At 40.7% G+C, this 15,440-nt stretch overlaps 1 protein-coding gene across 1 annotated transcript in view; it reads right to left on the reverse strand.

Moving 5' to 3' along the window:
- The window catches only part of DPP6 (dipeptidyl peptidase like 6), a 689,297-nt gene that overhangs the window by 329,999 nt on the left and 343,858 nt on the right, over positions 1 to 15,440 (reverse strand). The window contains exon 3 of the mRNA XM_064575688.1: positions 2,229 to 2,327. Coding sequence (XP_064431758.1) covers positions 2,229 to 2,327 — 99 coding nt within the window. The remainder of the gene's footprint in view (positions 1 to 2,228; positions 2,328 to 15,440) is intronic.

Here is a 15,440-nt window from a genome sequence, read left to right on the forward strand (position 1 = left end):
AACCTGACTACTGGTTACTTTGTAGCAAAATGTTACACTGGATGTGTACATTTACAAAGGGAGAGTACTTCTAAGAAAGCTCCTGGACACCAAAGGCACTTCATTTAGAATTGCAGGTGGTCTTCATGAATAGAATTAACCTGCCGAACAGGTAGGCTGGACACTTTCTGCTGGACACGAGGCCATTTCTCAATTGCTTGTATCAACTCCCAACTTTGCCAATAAAGAAATTTTGGCTTGTTTCCTCTGGCCAGAGAGCCAGCACACCTCTGGCCCAGCTCCACTCCTCTGCAGTGTGAATTAGCCCATGAGATACAAACTCCTTATAACCAACATAGTTTCAGCAGAAACTTACCAGCACTTGTGACTCCAGATCTAGGCTTTTTTAAAAATTTTGTTTTTTGCTTATAGAATGCTGATTTAGAACCAGTCTGCAACTATGGGCACCCCAATAAACAGACATAGGAATATTATTTTAGCACTTCATGGAGTCTTTGCAGGGCTTCTTCTGACTTGCTCTGAACCCCACAGCTATGGTTCAGTGTTCCTCGTCTCCAATTTGTTTTATCCCTAGATTTTGCCTCTCTACCAGTTTTTCTCTCCTCCCCCTCCCTTCTCGCCTTTTTCTCTCTCTACTTTCTTTTCTTCACTAAGGTTTAGCACAGACTAACATTCTAGCCTTACATTCCCCAGGGGTCTATTCTCTGCTTTCTCTAATTAGTAAACCCCTAGCCATCCTTTAAGACTGAAATGCCTGGTCACTCATTGCTAGCTCTGTTTCTAGAATATGACTTCACAATCTTTAAGAAGTGGGTAACCACCTTTCATTTCCAAGATTGAACCCAGAGTATGCTATTGGTACTTTCCTCCTGCCTATGCAAAGGGTCAACACAAACTGAGAGCAAGTGCTAAGTCTCCCTCAACACAAAAGGTAAAATTACTTCCTCCATCAAACAAAAAGACCTTGGCTCTCTCTGCATTCTGGATTTCTGTGGGTCCCCCCCAACCGCTATTCCCAGCACACTGCTCCTATTTCTCCCTAATTCCTTTGTATAAAATATATTCCCTCTGAGCTCCATCTACTTCTCTCCTTTTTAAATAAGCTAATCTAAGGATCAGAAATGAATACTGAGGCCACAGTTGAGGATAAAAGAGAAGCTACTGCCCTAGCTGGAGACAAATGGCGAAGAGCCATTGCTAGTTGATTTCTGGGAGTTTGTGAAGCATGAGCAGTGTTTCAGAAGCAGCCTGACAGCAAGAAAACACAATAACACTGTGTCACTCAACAAGACAGTAGTGGGAAGAGCACTAAATGGGAAGTCAAGAGACAGGTTTCCAACTATATCTGCGCCACTGGCAAGCTGTGTGACCTCAAAAAAAATCATTTAACCTCTCTGGGCCTCATTTATTATAAAAGCCAGGATTTGAACTAGACTGCCAGCATTCCACCATAAAGGTTCTCTGACCTGAGGATTAAGTTTCAAGTGCATCCCACTGAAGATCCCTCAATGAAATCCACATTCATGGAGACAGCAGGAGAGGTATGCTGGCTGGACTACTTAAGGGGGAGGCAGCAAAGCGTGCACAGGATGGTGCATGGTCATTCACACCTTCTCTCCCATGACTACACTCGGAAATTAGTTCAGCCACAAGTGGATGAAATGGATTATGTCCTGGACCAAAAAATGCATTATGAACATACATATTGCCTTTTGCCTCCAATTGTGTTTTGTTGTTTAATTCCCCCCCATAAAACAAGAAAAGTAGATTACATCCAGACTAAAGAGCAAGAGGAAAATAAATTTATTCTCAAATGTGTACCAGGCTCCATACTCTCATTCATTTACTGGCATTCGAGAAGAAGCCTTTGAGTTCCTTTCGACCCCTCTATCTAGCGGGGAGTGAAAGCAGGGCCGTATAAAAGGGAAGAAAGAACACGGAGAGCGAGGGAGCTCGCCTGTATCTCTGCCTGGTCCTGTTGCTTAGCAACAGCTCACATCTCCATCTGAGAAAGAATGATTCGGGGAGGTGACACAGAGAACCCACTTCTCACGAAGAAACAGCCCCATTTTACCAGATGCACATTTTTTAGAATGATAATAAGATGATTATCACAGCAAGAGCTCTGGGCATCCACTTCTACAGCCAAAGAGAGAACACGGTCTAACAGACCAAACCCAAACTGTGGAAAAGTAGCTTCCTGTGAGCACGCAGGACTCAGGACTTACCACTTATCCACTTAGCCTCAGGGTCATGAATTTTGAAATCATCACTGAAGAGATCTTCTACTGTGACCTTCTTCTTTTGAGACAGACTATTATCTTCCGCTAGAAAAGAACATGGCAAATAGTTAAACCTTTTATTTTGGGGTAAAAAAAGAGAGGACCATAAAACATTGGGGTTGCCATTCAGAAATAGTAGGTATGGTAAAACATATACTTTCTCTACATAACATAAGGGCTGAACAAAAGCTAGTCATGCTTTTTGGTTTTAATTAAAATATCAAAAACTATGGTAAGGGGATCATGGTGCAGTAAAATGGTATCATTTCTCCCCCTCCACTCGAACACACAAATGATCGTATTTCTTAGGAACAGAGGTAAACGTTTCAAGACTGATTTATGAACAACAAGGTGGGAATATCAGGAGAGGAAGCAACAGATGTCCAGAATGGATCTCAGGGGTGTGATGTAATCAATCACTCATGATGCATTTATTCAATGCCAACACTTGGCAGCATGTTGGGTGCTGGGGATGGAAAGGTGAGTGACATATCCTGTAAGTATTGATTCTCCATATGCCTCACTTGTCCCTGGCTGTCTCTGGGTTGGGAATCAGTTCTTGTTCAGATAGAATCACACCCCAAATGTCTGTGTGCAGACTACCAGATTTCACCTTGCTTCCTTCTCCATCACTCCACTTGGGAGTAAGCACCTGGGGTGAGCCTTGAAGGTACCAATCTCATATCCATCCCAACAGGAGATGTTTAGTTAATGGCACCGGAGGGTGAGCCTATAGAAACCTGGCACCGTTCATCCTCTTTCCCAAGATGGAAGCTTCTGGGGTTGTAGCTAACAGAGTGAACACACAAGGGTAGTACGTTAGACCACTCTCACTTCTGCTATACCAACAACAGTATTAACCATTCCTGATGCACATCATCCTTCTAGAACAGAAGATGGCAGCTGTCAGGGCACTTCTCTTGAAGACTCGGGGTCCTCATTTAATCAGTTCTGTGCTGGGCTGCTGTGTGGAGCTCTCCTCAGTGCCAATCAAGGTGTGTAAGTCTGTGTGCAGCTTATGTGAGGGGGTTTCAGATCCATGTTGTTTTTACATTTTGGTGTTTGGGTTGTTATGCCTGTTTCTCTTTTCAGTTTCTGCCTGTGGAGCCAGCTTCTTGTTCTTGGGCTGTCTTAGAGCTTGCCCTCAACAGGACCCTTTGCCTTTTTAAATTTTCTGCTTCAAAATCTGTGGCAGGTGGGGAAAACAATGAGCACTTTTGCTAGATAGCACGATAACATAAATAAATACTCTCTGAATGAACCCCCGAAAGCTCCTTGTAGGATTCTAATGCATAGATTTTTATTACATCTCCTATATGGCTTCTTTCTTTTGGCCTCTCTGGATGTTATCGATTACTGAAGTTGTCAGAAGAGTCACGTGTTACTGTGTGCATTGATTAACTTCTTGAATATCAAAAAGGACTAATGTGTGTAAAAGTCTTTTGAAAATTACAGAATACTACCTTTCAAAGTGACCTTCGTTAGACCTGATTACATGGGGAGCTCTCCTAGGTGCTAAACAAAACCTGTTAAACCAAATCTAATTCTTCCCTGTAGGACCTTTCCGTCTGCAACCGAAGCAGCCCCAGAAAAAGGTACACACAGCTTTAGACACGATGCATGTCAGTGTGAAAAACAAACACTAAATGAATATTTTAAAGATAACTAGACATCAATGTAGTGAAGTAATACTGTGATCTACTAATTAAGAAATATATTTGCAACTAGTTGAAAAATCAGTCCTAGAGATCGAATGCACAGTATAGTGATTACAGACAACAATGCTGTATTATAAATAACAAATTTGCTATGAGATTAGATCTTACTTATTCCCACTAAAAAAAGAAATGATAATTATGTGACCTGATAAAGGCATTAGCTAACCCCCCAAAGGCAATCATATTGAAATATATAAATGTATTAAATCAGCATGTTGCACACTTTAAACTTACACAATATCATGTGTCGAGTATATTTCAATAAAAAATAAAATAAATAAAACAAGAACAAAGTATAAAAGTTTCTGCGATGACAGACGGTTGTACAATGGCCCAAAGCAGGAGTGTAAAAAAAAAAAAGAAAAATCTGAGACACTCTTAAGCATATGGTCAGAAAATAAAAAGTTCTATTAAAACATAAATTTTATCTGAGTAAACTTCACTATTCAAGGAAGATTCTAGCTCACTTCTTGAGGTATCCATGCATATAATGAGAAAAGAATGTAAGCCTACCATTTAAACAAACTTCAGGTAAAAGATGAAAAAGGTAATTTATTCACTTTCTGAAAATCTCTTTTTACAAACAACTGTTCTATTACTGTAAAAATGTCTTTTGTTTTTTTAAACTATTATTCTTAAAGATATTTTATTTTTAATTTAATTTTGTTATAAAATTACATTACATTACATCATTAGTTTTTGATGTAGTGTTCCATGATTCATTGTTTGTGCATAACACCCAGTGCTCCATTCAATATGTGCCCTCTTTAATACCCATCACCAGGCTAACCCATCCCCCCACCCTCCTCCCCTCTAGAACCCTCAGTTTGTTTCTCAGAGTCCATAGTCTCTAATGGTTCATATCCCCCTCCAATTTCCCCCCCTTCATTTTTCCCTTCCCACTATCTTCTTCTTTTTTTTTTAACATATAATGTATTATTTGTTTCAGAGGTACAGGTCTGTGATTCATCAGTCTTACACAATTCACAGCGCTCACCATAGCACATACCCTCCCCAATGTCCATCACCCAGCTACCCCATCCTTCCCACCCCCCACCACTCCAGCAACCCTCAGTTTGTTTCCTGAGATTAAGAATTCCTCATATCAGTGAAATCATATGATATTTGTCTTTCTCTGATTGACTTATTTCGCTTAGCATAATACCCTCTAGTTCCATCCATGTTGTTGCAAATGCCAAGATTTCGTGGTTTTTTTTTTTTTTTGATGGCTGCATAATATTCCATTGTACATATATACCACATCCTCCTTATCCATTCATCTGTTGATGAACATCTTGGCTCTTTCCATAGTTTGGCCATGTGGACATTGCTGCTATAAACATCGGGGTGCACGTACCCCTTCTGATCATTACATTTGTATCTTTGTGGTAAATACCCAGTAGTGCAATTACTCTGTCATATGGTAGCTCTATTTTCAACTTTTTGAGGAACCTCCATACAGTTTTCCAGAGTGGCTGTACCAGCTTGCATTCCCACCAGCAGTGTAGGAGGGTTCCCCTTTCTCCGCATCCTTGCCAACATGTCATTTCCTGACTTGTTAATTTTAGCCATTCTGACTGATGTGAGGTGGTATCTCATTGAGGTTTTGATTTGGATTTCCCTGATGCCGAGTGATGTTGAGCACTTTCTCATGTATCTGTTGGCCACTTGGACGTCTTCTTTGGAAAAATGTCTGTTCATGTCTTCTGCCCATTTCTTGATTGGATTCTTTGTTCTTTGGGTGTTGAGTTTGATAAATTCTTTACAGATTTTGGATATCAGCCCTTTATCTGATATGTCATTTGCAAATATCTTCTCCCATTCTGTTGGTTGTCTTTTGGTTTTGTTGACTGTTTCCTTTGCAGTGCAAAAGCTTTTTATCTTGATGAAGTCTCAATAGTTCATTTTTGCCCTTGCTTCCCTTGCCTTTGGGGATGTTTCTAGGAAGAAGTTGCTGCGGCTAAGGTCGAAGAGGTTGCTGCCTGTGTTCTCCTTCAGGATTTTGATGGATTCCTGTCTCACATTTAGGTCTTTGAACCATTTTGAGTCTATTTTTGTGTGTGGTGTAAAGAAATGGTCCAGACACATTCTGCATGTGGCTGTCCAATTTTCCCAACACCATTTGTTGAAGAGACTGTCTTTGTTCCATTGGACATTCTTTCCTGCTTTGTCAAAGATTAGTTGACCATAGAGTTGAGGGTCCATTTCTGGGCTCTCTATTCTGTTCCATTGATCTATGTGTCTGTTTTTGTGTCAGTACCATACTGTCTTGATGATTAAAGCTTTATAATAGAGCTTGAAGTCCGGAATTGTGATGCCACCAGCTTTGCTTTTCTTTTTCAACACTCCTCTGGCTATTTGGGGTCTTTTCTGGTTCCATACAAATTTTAGGATGATTTGTTCCATTTCTTTGAAAAAAGTAGATGGTATTTTGATAGGAATTGCATTGAATGTGTAGATTGCTCTAGGTAGCATTGACATCTTCACAGTATTTGTTCTTCCAATCCATGAGCATGGGACGTTTTTCCATTTCTTTGTGTCTTCCTCAATTTCTTTCATGAGTATTTTATAGTTTTCTGAGTACAGATCCTTTGCCTCTTTGGTTAGATTGATTCCTAGGTATCTTCTTTTTTTGTTTTTTTTTTTAATTTTTTTTAAATTTTTTTTTTTTGATTCCTAGGTATCTTATGGTTTTGGGTGCAATTGTAAATGGGATTGACTCCTTAATTTCTCTTTCTTCTGTCTTGTTTTTGGTGTATAGGAATGTCACTGATTTCTGTGCATTGATTTTTTTTTTAAAAGATTTTATTTATTTATTTACTTGAGAGAGAGAGAGAGAGAGAGAGAGAAACAGCATGAAAGTGGAGAGGGTCAGAGGGAGAAGCAGGCTCCCTGCCGAGCCGGGAGCCTGATGCGGGACTCGATCCCAGGACTCCGGGATCATGACCTGAGCTGAAGGCAGTCGCTTAACCAACTGAGCCACCCAGGCGCCCTGTGCATTGATTTTATAACCTGCCACTTTACTGAATTCCTGTATGAGTTCTAGCAGTTTTAGGGTGGAGTCTTTTGGGTTTTCCACATAAAGTATCGTATCATCTGCAAAGAGTGAGAGTTTGACTTCTTCTTTGCCAATTTAGATGCCTTTTATTTCTTTTTGTTGTCTGATTGCTGTGGCTAGGACTTCTAGTACTATGTTGAATAGCAGTGGTGATAATGGACATCCCTGCCATGTTCCTGACCTTAGGGGGAAAGCTCTCAGTTTTTCCCCATTGAGAATGATATTCGCTTTGGGTGTTTCATAGATGGCTTTTATAATATTGAGGTGTGTACCCTCTATCCCTATACTCTGAAGAGTTTTAATCAAGAAAGGTTGCTGTACTTTGTCAAATGCTTTTTCTGCATCTATTGAGAGGATCATATGGTTCTTGTTCTTTCTTTTATTAATGTATTGTATCACAATGATTGCTTTGCGGATGTTGAACCAACCTTGCGGCCCAGGGATAAATCCCACTTGGTCGTGGTGAATAATCCTTTTAATGTACTGTTGGATCCTATTGGCTAGTATTTTGGTGAGAATTTTTGCATCCATGTTCATCAAGGATATTGTTCTGTAATTCTTCTTTTTGATGGGGTCTTGTCTGGTTTGGGGAACAAGGTAATGGTGGCCTCATAAAACGAGTTTGGAATTTTTCCTTCCATTTCTGTTCTTTGGAACAGTTTCAGAAGAATAGGTATTAATTCTTCTTGAAATATTTGGTAAAATTCCCCTGGGAAGCCATCTGGCCCTGGGCTCTTGTTTGTTGGGAGATTTTTGATGACTGCTTCAATTTCCTTAGTGGTTATAGGTCTGTTCAGGTTTTCTATTTCTTCCTGGTTCAGTTTTGGTAGTTGATACATCTCTAGGAATGCATCTATGTCTTCCAGGTTATCTAATTTGCTGGCATAGAGTTGTTCATAATATGTTCTTATAATTGTTTGTATTTCTTTGGTGTTGGTTGTGATCTCTCCTCTTTCATTCATGATTTTGTTGATTTGGGTCATTTCTCTTTTTTTTTTTTGATAAGTCTGGCCAGGGGTTTATCAATCTTGTTAATTCTTTCAAAGAACCAGCTCCTAGTTTCATTGATCTGTTCTACTGTTCTTTTGGTGTCTAGTTCATTGATTTCTGCTCTGATCTTCATTATTTCTCTTCTCTTGCTGGGTTTAGGCTTTATTTGCTGTTCTTTCTCCAGCTCCTTTAGGTGTCGGGTTAGGTTGTGTATTTGGGACCTTTCTTGTTTCTTGAGAAACGCTTGTATTGCTATATACCCTCCTCTTAGGTCTGTCTTTGCTGCATCCCAAAGATTTTGAACAGTTGTGTTTTCATTTTCATTTGTTTCCATGAATTTTTAAAATTCTTCTTTAATTTCCTGGTTGACCCATTCATTCTTTAGTAGGATGCTCTTTAGCCTCCATGTATTTGAGTTCTTTCCAACTTTCCTCTTGTGATTGAGTTCTAGTTTCAAAGCATTGTGGTCTGAAAATAGGCAGGGAATGATCCCAATCTTTTGGTACCAGTTGAGACCTGATTTGTGACCTAGGATGTGATCTATTCTGGAGAATGTCCCATGGGCACTGGAGAAGAATGTGTATTCTGTTGCTTTGGGATGGAATGTTCTGAATATATCTGTGAAGTCCATTTGGTCCAGTGTGTCATTTAAAGCCTTTATTTCCTTGTTGATCTTTTCCTTAGATGATCTGTTCAATTTAGTGAGGAGGTGTTAAAGTCCCCCACTATTATTGTATTGTTGTCAATGTGTTTCTTTGCTTTTGTTATTAATTGGCTTATTTATTTGGCTGCTCCCATATTAGGGGCATAGATATTTACAAATTGTTAGATCTTCTTGTTGGATAGACCCTTTAATTATGGTACAGTGTCCTTCCTTATCTCTTATTACAGTCTTTGGTTTAAAATCTAATTTGTCTGATATAAGGATTGCCACCCCAGCTTTCTTTTGGTGTCCATTAGCATGGTAAATGCTTTTCCATCCCCTCACTTTCAATCTGGAGGTGTCTCTGCGTCTAAAATGAGTCTCTTGCAGATAGCATATCGATGGGTCTTGTTTTTTTTATCCACTCTGATAGCCTGTGTCTTTTGATTGGGGCATTTAGCCCATTTACATTCAGGGTAACTATGAAAAGATAATAATTTAGTGCCATTGTATTGCCTGTAAGGTGACTGTTACTGTATATTGTCTCTGTTCCTTTCTGGTCTATGTTACTTTTAGGGTCTCTCTTTGCTTAGAGGACCCCTGTCAATATTTCTTGTAGGACTGGCTTTGTGTTTGCAAATTCCTTGAGTTTTTGTTTGTCCTGGAAGCTTTTTATCTCTCCTTCTATTTTCAATGACAGCCTAGCTGGATAGAGTATTCTTGGCTGCATATTTTTCTCATTTAGTGCTCTGAATATATTCTGCCAGTCCTTTCTGGCCTGCCAGGTCTCTGTGGATAGGTCTGTTGCCAATCTAATGTTTCTGCCATTGTAGGTTACAGATCTCTTGTCCCGAGCTGCTTTCAGGATTTTTTTCTTTGTCTCTGAGACTTGTAAGTTTTACTATTAGATGTCGGGGTGTTGACCTATTTTTATTGATTTTGAGGGGGGTTCTCTGTGCCTCCTGGATTTTGATGCCTGTTTCTTTCCCCAAATTAGGGAAGTTCTCTCCTATAATTTGCTCCAATATACCTTCTGCCCCTCTCTCTTTTTCTTCTTCTGGAATCCCAATTATTCTAATACTGTTTCATCTTATGGTATTACTTATCTCTCGAATGCTGCCCTTTTGATCCAGTAGTTGTTTATCACTTTTTCTCAGCTTCTTTATTCTCCATCATTTGGTCTTCTGTATCACTAATTCTCTCTTCTGCCTCATTTATCCTAGCAGTTAGAGCCTCCATTTTTTATTGCACTTCATTAATAGCCTTTCTGATTTCGACTTGGTTAGATTTTAGTTCTTTTATTTCTCCAGAAAGGGTTTCTCTAATATCTTCCATGCTTTTTTCAAGCCCAGCTAGTATCTTTAAAATCGTTATTCTGAACTCTAGTTCCAACATCTTACTATTGTCCATATTGATTAGGTCCCTGGCAGTCGGTACTGCCTCTTGTTCTTTTTTTTTTGAGGTGATTTTTTTCCATCTTGTCATTTTTCCAGAGGAGAACAGATGATTGAGAGAACAAAATGCTAACAGGGTAACAACGACCCCAGAAAAATATACACTAAACAAATCAGACCTGAAACCGGGGGAAAAGAAATGGAAAGAAAGAAAAAAGATAAGAAAAAGAAAAAGATAAAAACAAACAAACAAAAACAGAATATGATCAAATATGATCAGGCTGATAAACAGATCAGTGCCACACACTAGATTTTGGGCATATTTTGGTCTGTTATAAGAATGTGCCTCCCAAAATTTTAAAGAAAGAAAAACTTATATATGTACAAAAATAATGGTAAATACAATGAAGGGATGGAATATAACTGTAAAGATGAAAATTATAAAAGATTTTATAAAAGGAATTGATAAGAAGTTGGTTGAAAAAAGAAAGAAGAGGATAAAAAAAAAAAAAGGGAGAGAATGTGATCAGGCAGGAGACTAGAACAAAGCCATACACTAGAGATGTAGGGTATATTTTGTTCTGTTAGAAGAAACTGTATCCCAAAATTTTAAAGAGAGAACAACTTATATATATATACTAAAAAGAAGGTTAACTACTATGAAGGGATAGAATATGACTCTAAAAATGAAAAATAAAAAATATTTTTAAAAAGGGATTAATAAGATGTTGGTTGAAAAAGGGAAAAAGAAAAATTCAAAAAAAAAAAAGAAAAGAAAAGAACGTTAAAAAAAATTAACTTTGAAAGACTAAAGAATCATGAGAAAAAAGCCTTGAATTCTATGTGCAGCATTCCCCTAGCTCTGGAGTTCTGCCATTCTCATTGATCAGTAAACTTGGTCTTCGCTGGCTGTTCTTGCTGATCTTCTGGGGGATGGGCCTGTTGCCATGGTTCCCAAATGTTTTTGCTGGAGGCAGAATTGCCCCGCCCTTACCTGGTCCGGGCTAAGTAATCTGCTTGGGTTTGCTCTCAGGAGCTTTTGTTCCTTGCAAGCTTTCCATGCAGCTTGAGAAGATGAGAGTGAAAATGGTGGCCTCCCAATCTCCACCCCAGGGGAGCTGAGAACTCAGGGCCCCACTCCTCAGTGAGCCCCCAGAGAAAAGCAGTCAGTCACTCCCATCTCCTCGGGATCCGGCCACACTCCATGCTCACCTAGCCTGTGACCGAGCGTTTCTATCTCTGGCCTACGACCCCGTGTGGAGTCTCCAAACCCAGCAGATCCCTGTGGTGCACTCCCGCGCCGCTCCTCCTGGGGGAGGAAGGGGAGTCTCCCTGGATCTGCCACTTGTTGGGTCCCTGCTGGAGGAGCAGGGGCCCGACTATGCCGCGGATCACGGTTTATCACAACCCCGAGCTAAAACCCGCTCCTCAGCTCCGTCTCTGCAGCCGGCTTCCCCGCTCCGATACCTGAGCACTCTGCCACACTCAGGCACCCCCGGTCTTCCTGTGACCCCGAGAGTCCTGAGACCACACTGTCCCAGCAAGGGTTCCATCTCCCGCTTAGCCACTGGAGCGACGTCCCTCAGCTGAGCAGACTTCTGAAAGTTCCAATTTTGTGCTCCGCTGCTCTATCACTTGCTGGTTGCGGCTTACGGAGGCCCCTTCCCCCGCCATCTATCCTCCCGAATATCACCTTGGATTCACTTCTTCACATGTCCTACCTTCCAGAAAGTGGTCACTTTTCTCTTCAGAGAGTTGCTGCTATTCTTTTCTTCAATCTCCTGTTGAGTTCATAGGTGTTCAGAATGGTTTGATCCCTATTTAGCTGACTTCCTGGGACCAGATGAAATTTAGGTCTCCTACTCCTCTGCCATCTTGCTCCTCCTAAGCTGGTGTTCTGATTTTTAGTGGATAGTTCCTGCAGGTCCTTGTAACTCAGTTGTAAGCTTCTTCCCTGCAAGTGTCCTGTGTCATGAGAGACTCCTGGTGGTGTGGTCACCAGCAATGTCCTGGGCACTTGGAGGCTATCTGGGTCTCATGCTGCCATTTGGGCTGGCGCCCTTTGCCAGTTATGGGTGATGTGATTCAAGACCTTCTAACCATGAGCCCAGTTTTAAGGCAGGGGGCACCTGTCCAGTCCCTAGCCCCCTCATGGACACCAATATCCTAGCCCCTCCTGTTGGGTCTGACTCGTCTCTGCTGCTTGAGGGTGGCAGGAGTTTGGTCTTACTTGCTGCTGTAAGTTTTCACCTGGTGGTCCTTCTTTCAAGGATACCATTCTGTTCTAGGTATATGAACAACTCTTTCTTGTTTTTGAGTGCAGCTATGCTTTGACTATTTATTTTCTCTCATTTCTACCTGCTTGAAAACAGAAGGGAAAGATTTCTGTGCCCAGTCAGCCATCTTAAACCGGAAGTCACCTTGAACCGGAAGTCGACTTAAAGTGGAAGTCAACATACCGGTGGAGATACAAGAAGTGCCCAGTGGCTTTTATAGTTTGGATTTCATCCTGAAGGTAATCAGGGGATGACTGAAAAGTAAAGTTATCTTCAGCCCGATGGCTGGATAACCACATGGCAATTGTAGTTACCGTGGCATCCTGGTCAGCTCACTGGCATTCAGAGGCACCTCCCAATCCCTAGCGAGACAGCTATCTTTATGTAGGTCAGAATACAATCCAAATTGCTCATGATCCTCTCCGGATGCTTGTTAAACAGTTATGTTGTTAAGTAGCACAATTACTGGGGAACATTTTGGAATGTTCTCTAGAGATTTTTAAAATTAGAAATAAATTCCACCACCCTAAAATGGATTAATGTGAAGCATAACCTCTTGAGGTTTTCAATCACTGCAAGTGGAGGTTAGCTACTGACAAACCCAATTTAGTAACAAAGAAAATCTACCAGATTAGTGAGAGGTCTCTTGTTAGTTCTGCTTGTGTTAGAAACTGGAATAAGTGACAACTCCAAAAATGCTCTGCTGTCTTGGTAGGACACTGACAATTTTAACTCTTGATCCTATAAGAAACAGGAGGAAGCAAAGCCATTTTATGGAAGGCAAACCTGAGCTACTGAGAGGTTGCAAGGCTTCTCTGAAGATGTGTGGAAAGTGAGTCAGGCTAGATGAGCCACACTCACAGGGAAATCGTTCACAGAATCTGGCTTGTGTGCAACCTATTCCAAAAGTGGGACGCTAATTAAATTCCAGAACAGAGAAAATATCAGGCAGGTAATGCTTATGAGGAGCCTGATAAAACACTATGTTCTCCAGGTTAAAAAAAATTCTGTAAATAAAGAAAAAGGTTTAAAAACCATTTTTATTGACACATTTCTGTGATGAGAAAAATTTAGCCTCTGAATCAGATCAACAAGGAACACACACAACAGTGGCACTCAGCAAGTGTTCACCCCGCTGTGTGTGATGTGGCAGGTGTCAAGTATAAGGGTTTTCAAACCAAGAAGACAAAGACTGTGGTGGGCGGGTGGGACACAGCTTCACAGCGGAGGCAGATCCCAACTGCAGGCTCAGAGTAAAAGTACTCTGATATTTAGAATAAGTCACAGGGAACATATTTGTATGCTCTTTCTATAGAAGCTCGTAATATTTGTTTGCTTCCATACAAACACTCAGAGGAACATACGGAAATCAAACTTTTTTTTAAAAGATTGACTGATTGATTGATTGATTGATTGGAGAGAGAGAGAGAGAGAGAGCACGAGCAGGAGAGATAGAGGAAGAGGGAGAGAGAATCTCAAGCAGACTCTCTGCTGCGCACAGAGCCTGACGTGGGGCTGGATCTCACAATCCTGAGATCATGACCTGAGCTAAAATCAAGAGCTGGACACTCAACCGACTGTGCCACCCAGGAGCACAGAAACTGTCCATTTTTCCAAGTCTGAACTGTTAATTCATGAGTTCCAATGATACAGATTTGCTGAACATCAGCTCACTGCTGTTTGTACCATTAGTGATGAACCTAACATGGACAGCCATTTAGTCCAAGGAAAAAACTATGAAAACACAGGAAGCAATTCCCTTCACTCTGCCAGCATGTTAATGGAGTGAGTGCTCTATGTAGACGCTGGAATCAATACTTCCAGTTAGAACTTTTTTTTTTAAGAAGTACAATCAGTGCTATTTATTGTAAATGATACTCATATTTCCTTGGTAGATTCTTATCATAATGAAAGAATAAATTTAGTCATGCTTCACTATCAACAACTTAGGAACAATGAACTTTAAACTGGGTAACATGCCTACAGGTCGTGAAGTAGAGCATACCCAGAGTCTTACCATAACTCGTTCTGGTGACTTAGATGATGATACTTAGGACTTTTGAGCTGATGAAATTTTGGACTCTGAGTTGATGCTGCAATAGCTTGGGACTTCTGGGGACCTTAGGATGGAGAGAATGTACTCTGTATGTGGGATGCATGTGAATCTTTAAGGGCTGGGGGTCAGACTGTGGGTAAAATAATGCCCCCCAAAGGTGTCCATGAGGACAGGTGTTTGGGATTGAGTTGCACCCCTCTCCCATTCATATGCTGAAGCCCTAACCCCCAGTGTGACTGTATTTGGAGATACAGCCCTAAAGGAGGTAATTAAAGTTAGATGGGACCATAAAGGTGGGGTTCTATTCCAACAGAACCGGTGTCCTTGTAGGGAAAGAGGAAGAGACACTCTCTCTCTAAGCACGGAGACAAAAAGCAATGTGAGATACAGCAAGAAGGGGCTGTTTGCAAGCCAGAGAGAGAGGTCTCACTAGAAACCAATCCTGCTGGTGTTTGATCTTGGGCTTAAAGCCTCGAGAACTATGAGAAAATAAATTTCTGTTGTGTAAGCCACTCAGTGTGGGTATTTTATCATGCCAGCCTGAGCCCACTAATACAACTGGTATTTTTAAAATTTCAATTTCCAACTTTCTGTTGCTAGCCCATAAAACACAGCATTTGCATATAGATCTTGTATTCTGCAACCTTTCTAAATGTACCCCTATGTTTGATTAGCACATTCTACATAGGCATTCATTTTGTCCTCAATAAGGATGGTTTTACTTGTTCATTTCAAGTAGAAATAATCCATTAGAATTGCTAAGAAAACTGGTTTGTTTAAGAAAGTCAAGGTCCAAGTAGCAATAAGGTTAAGTCATAGCTACTAATGGATTTGAAGAAATGAGAGTCCACTTGGCCTGAATGCCTCAACTTTTTTTTTTTAAATCAACTTATTATTTGGTGGGAGATTTTATTAAAGTGAGAAAAGAGGCTGCAAATATTACCAAAGCTGCAAGGAAGAACGGAAGGTGCTGGGCCAGCTGGGGAGGAGGTTCCCCAGATTAGCCAGGGAGGGGTCAATACA

This window comes from Mirounga angustirostris, unplaced genomic scaffold, assembly GCF_029215605.1.
Source record: "Mirounga angustirostris isolate CCGP_5_RB_7025 unplaced genomic scaffold, mMirAng1.0.hap1 SCAF_12, whole genome shotgun sequence".
Taxonomy (NCBI): domain Eukaryota; kingdom Metazoa; phylum Chordata; class Mammalia; order Carnivora; family Phocidae; genus Mirounga; species Mirounga angustirostris.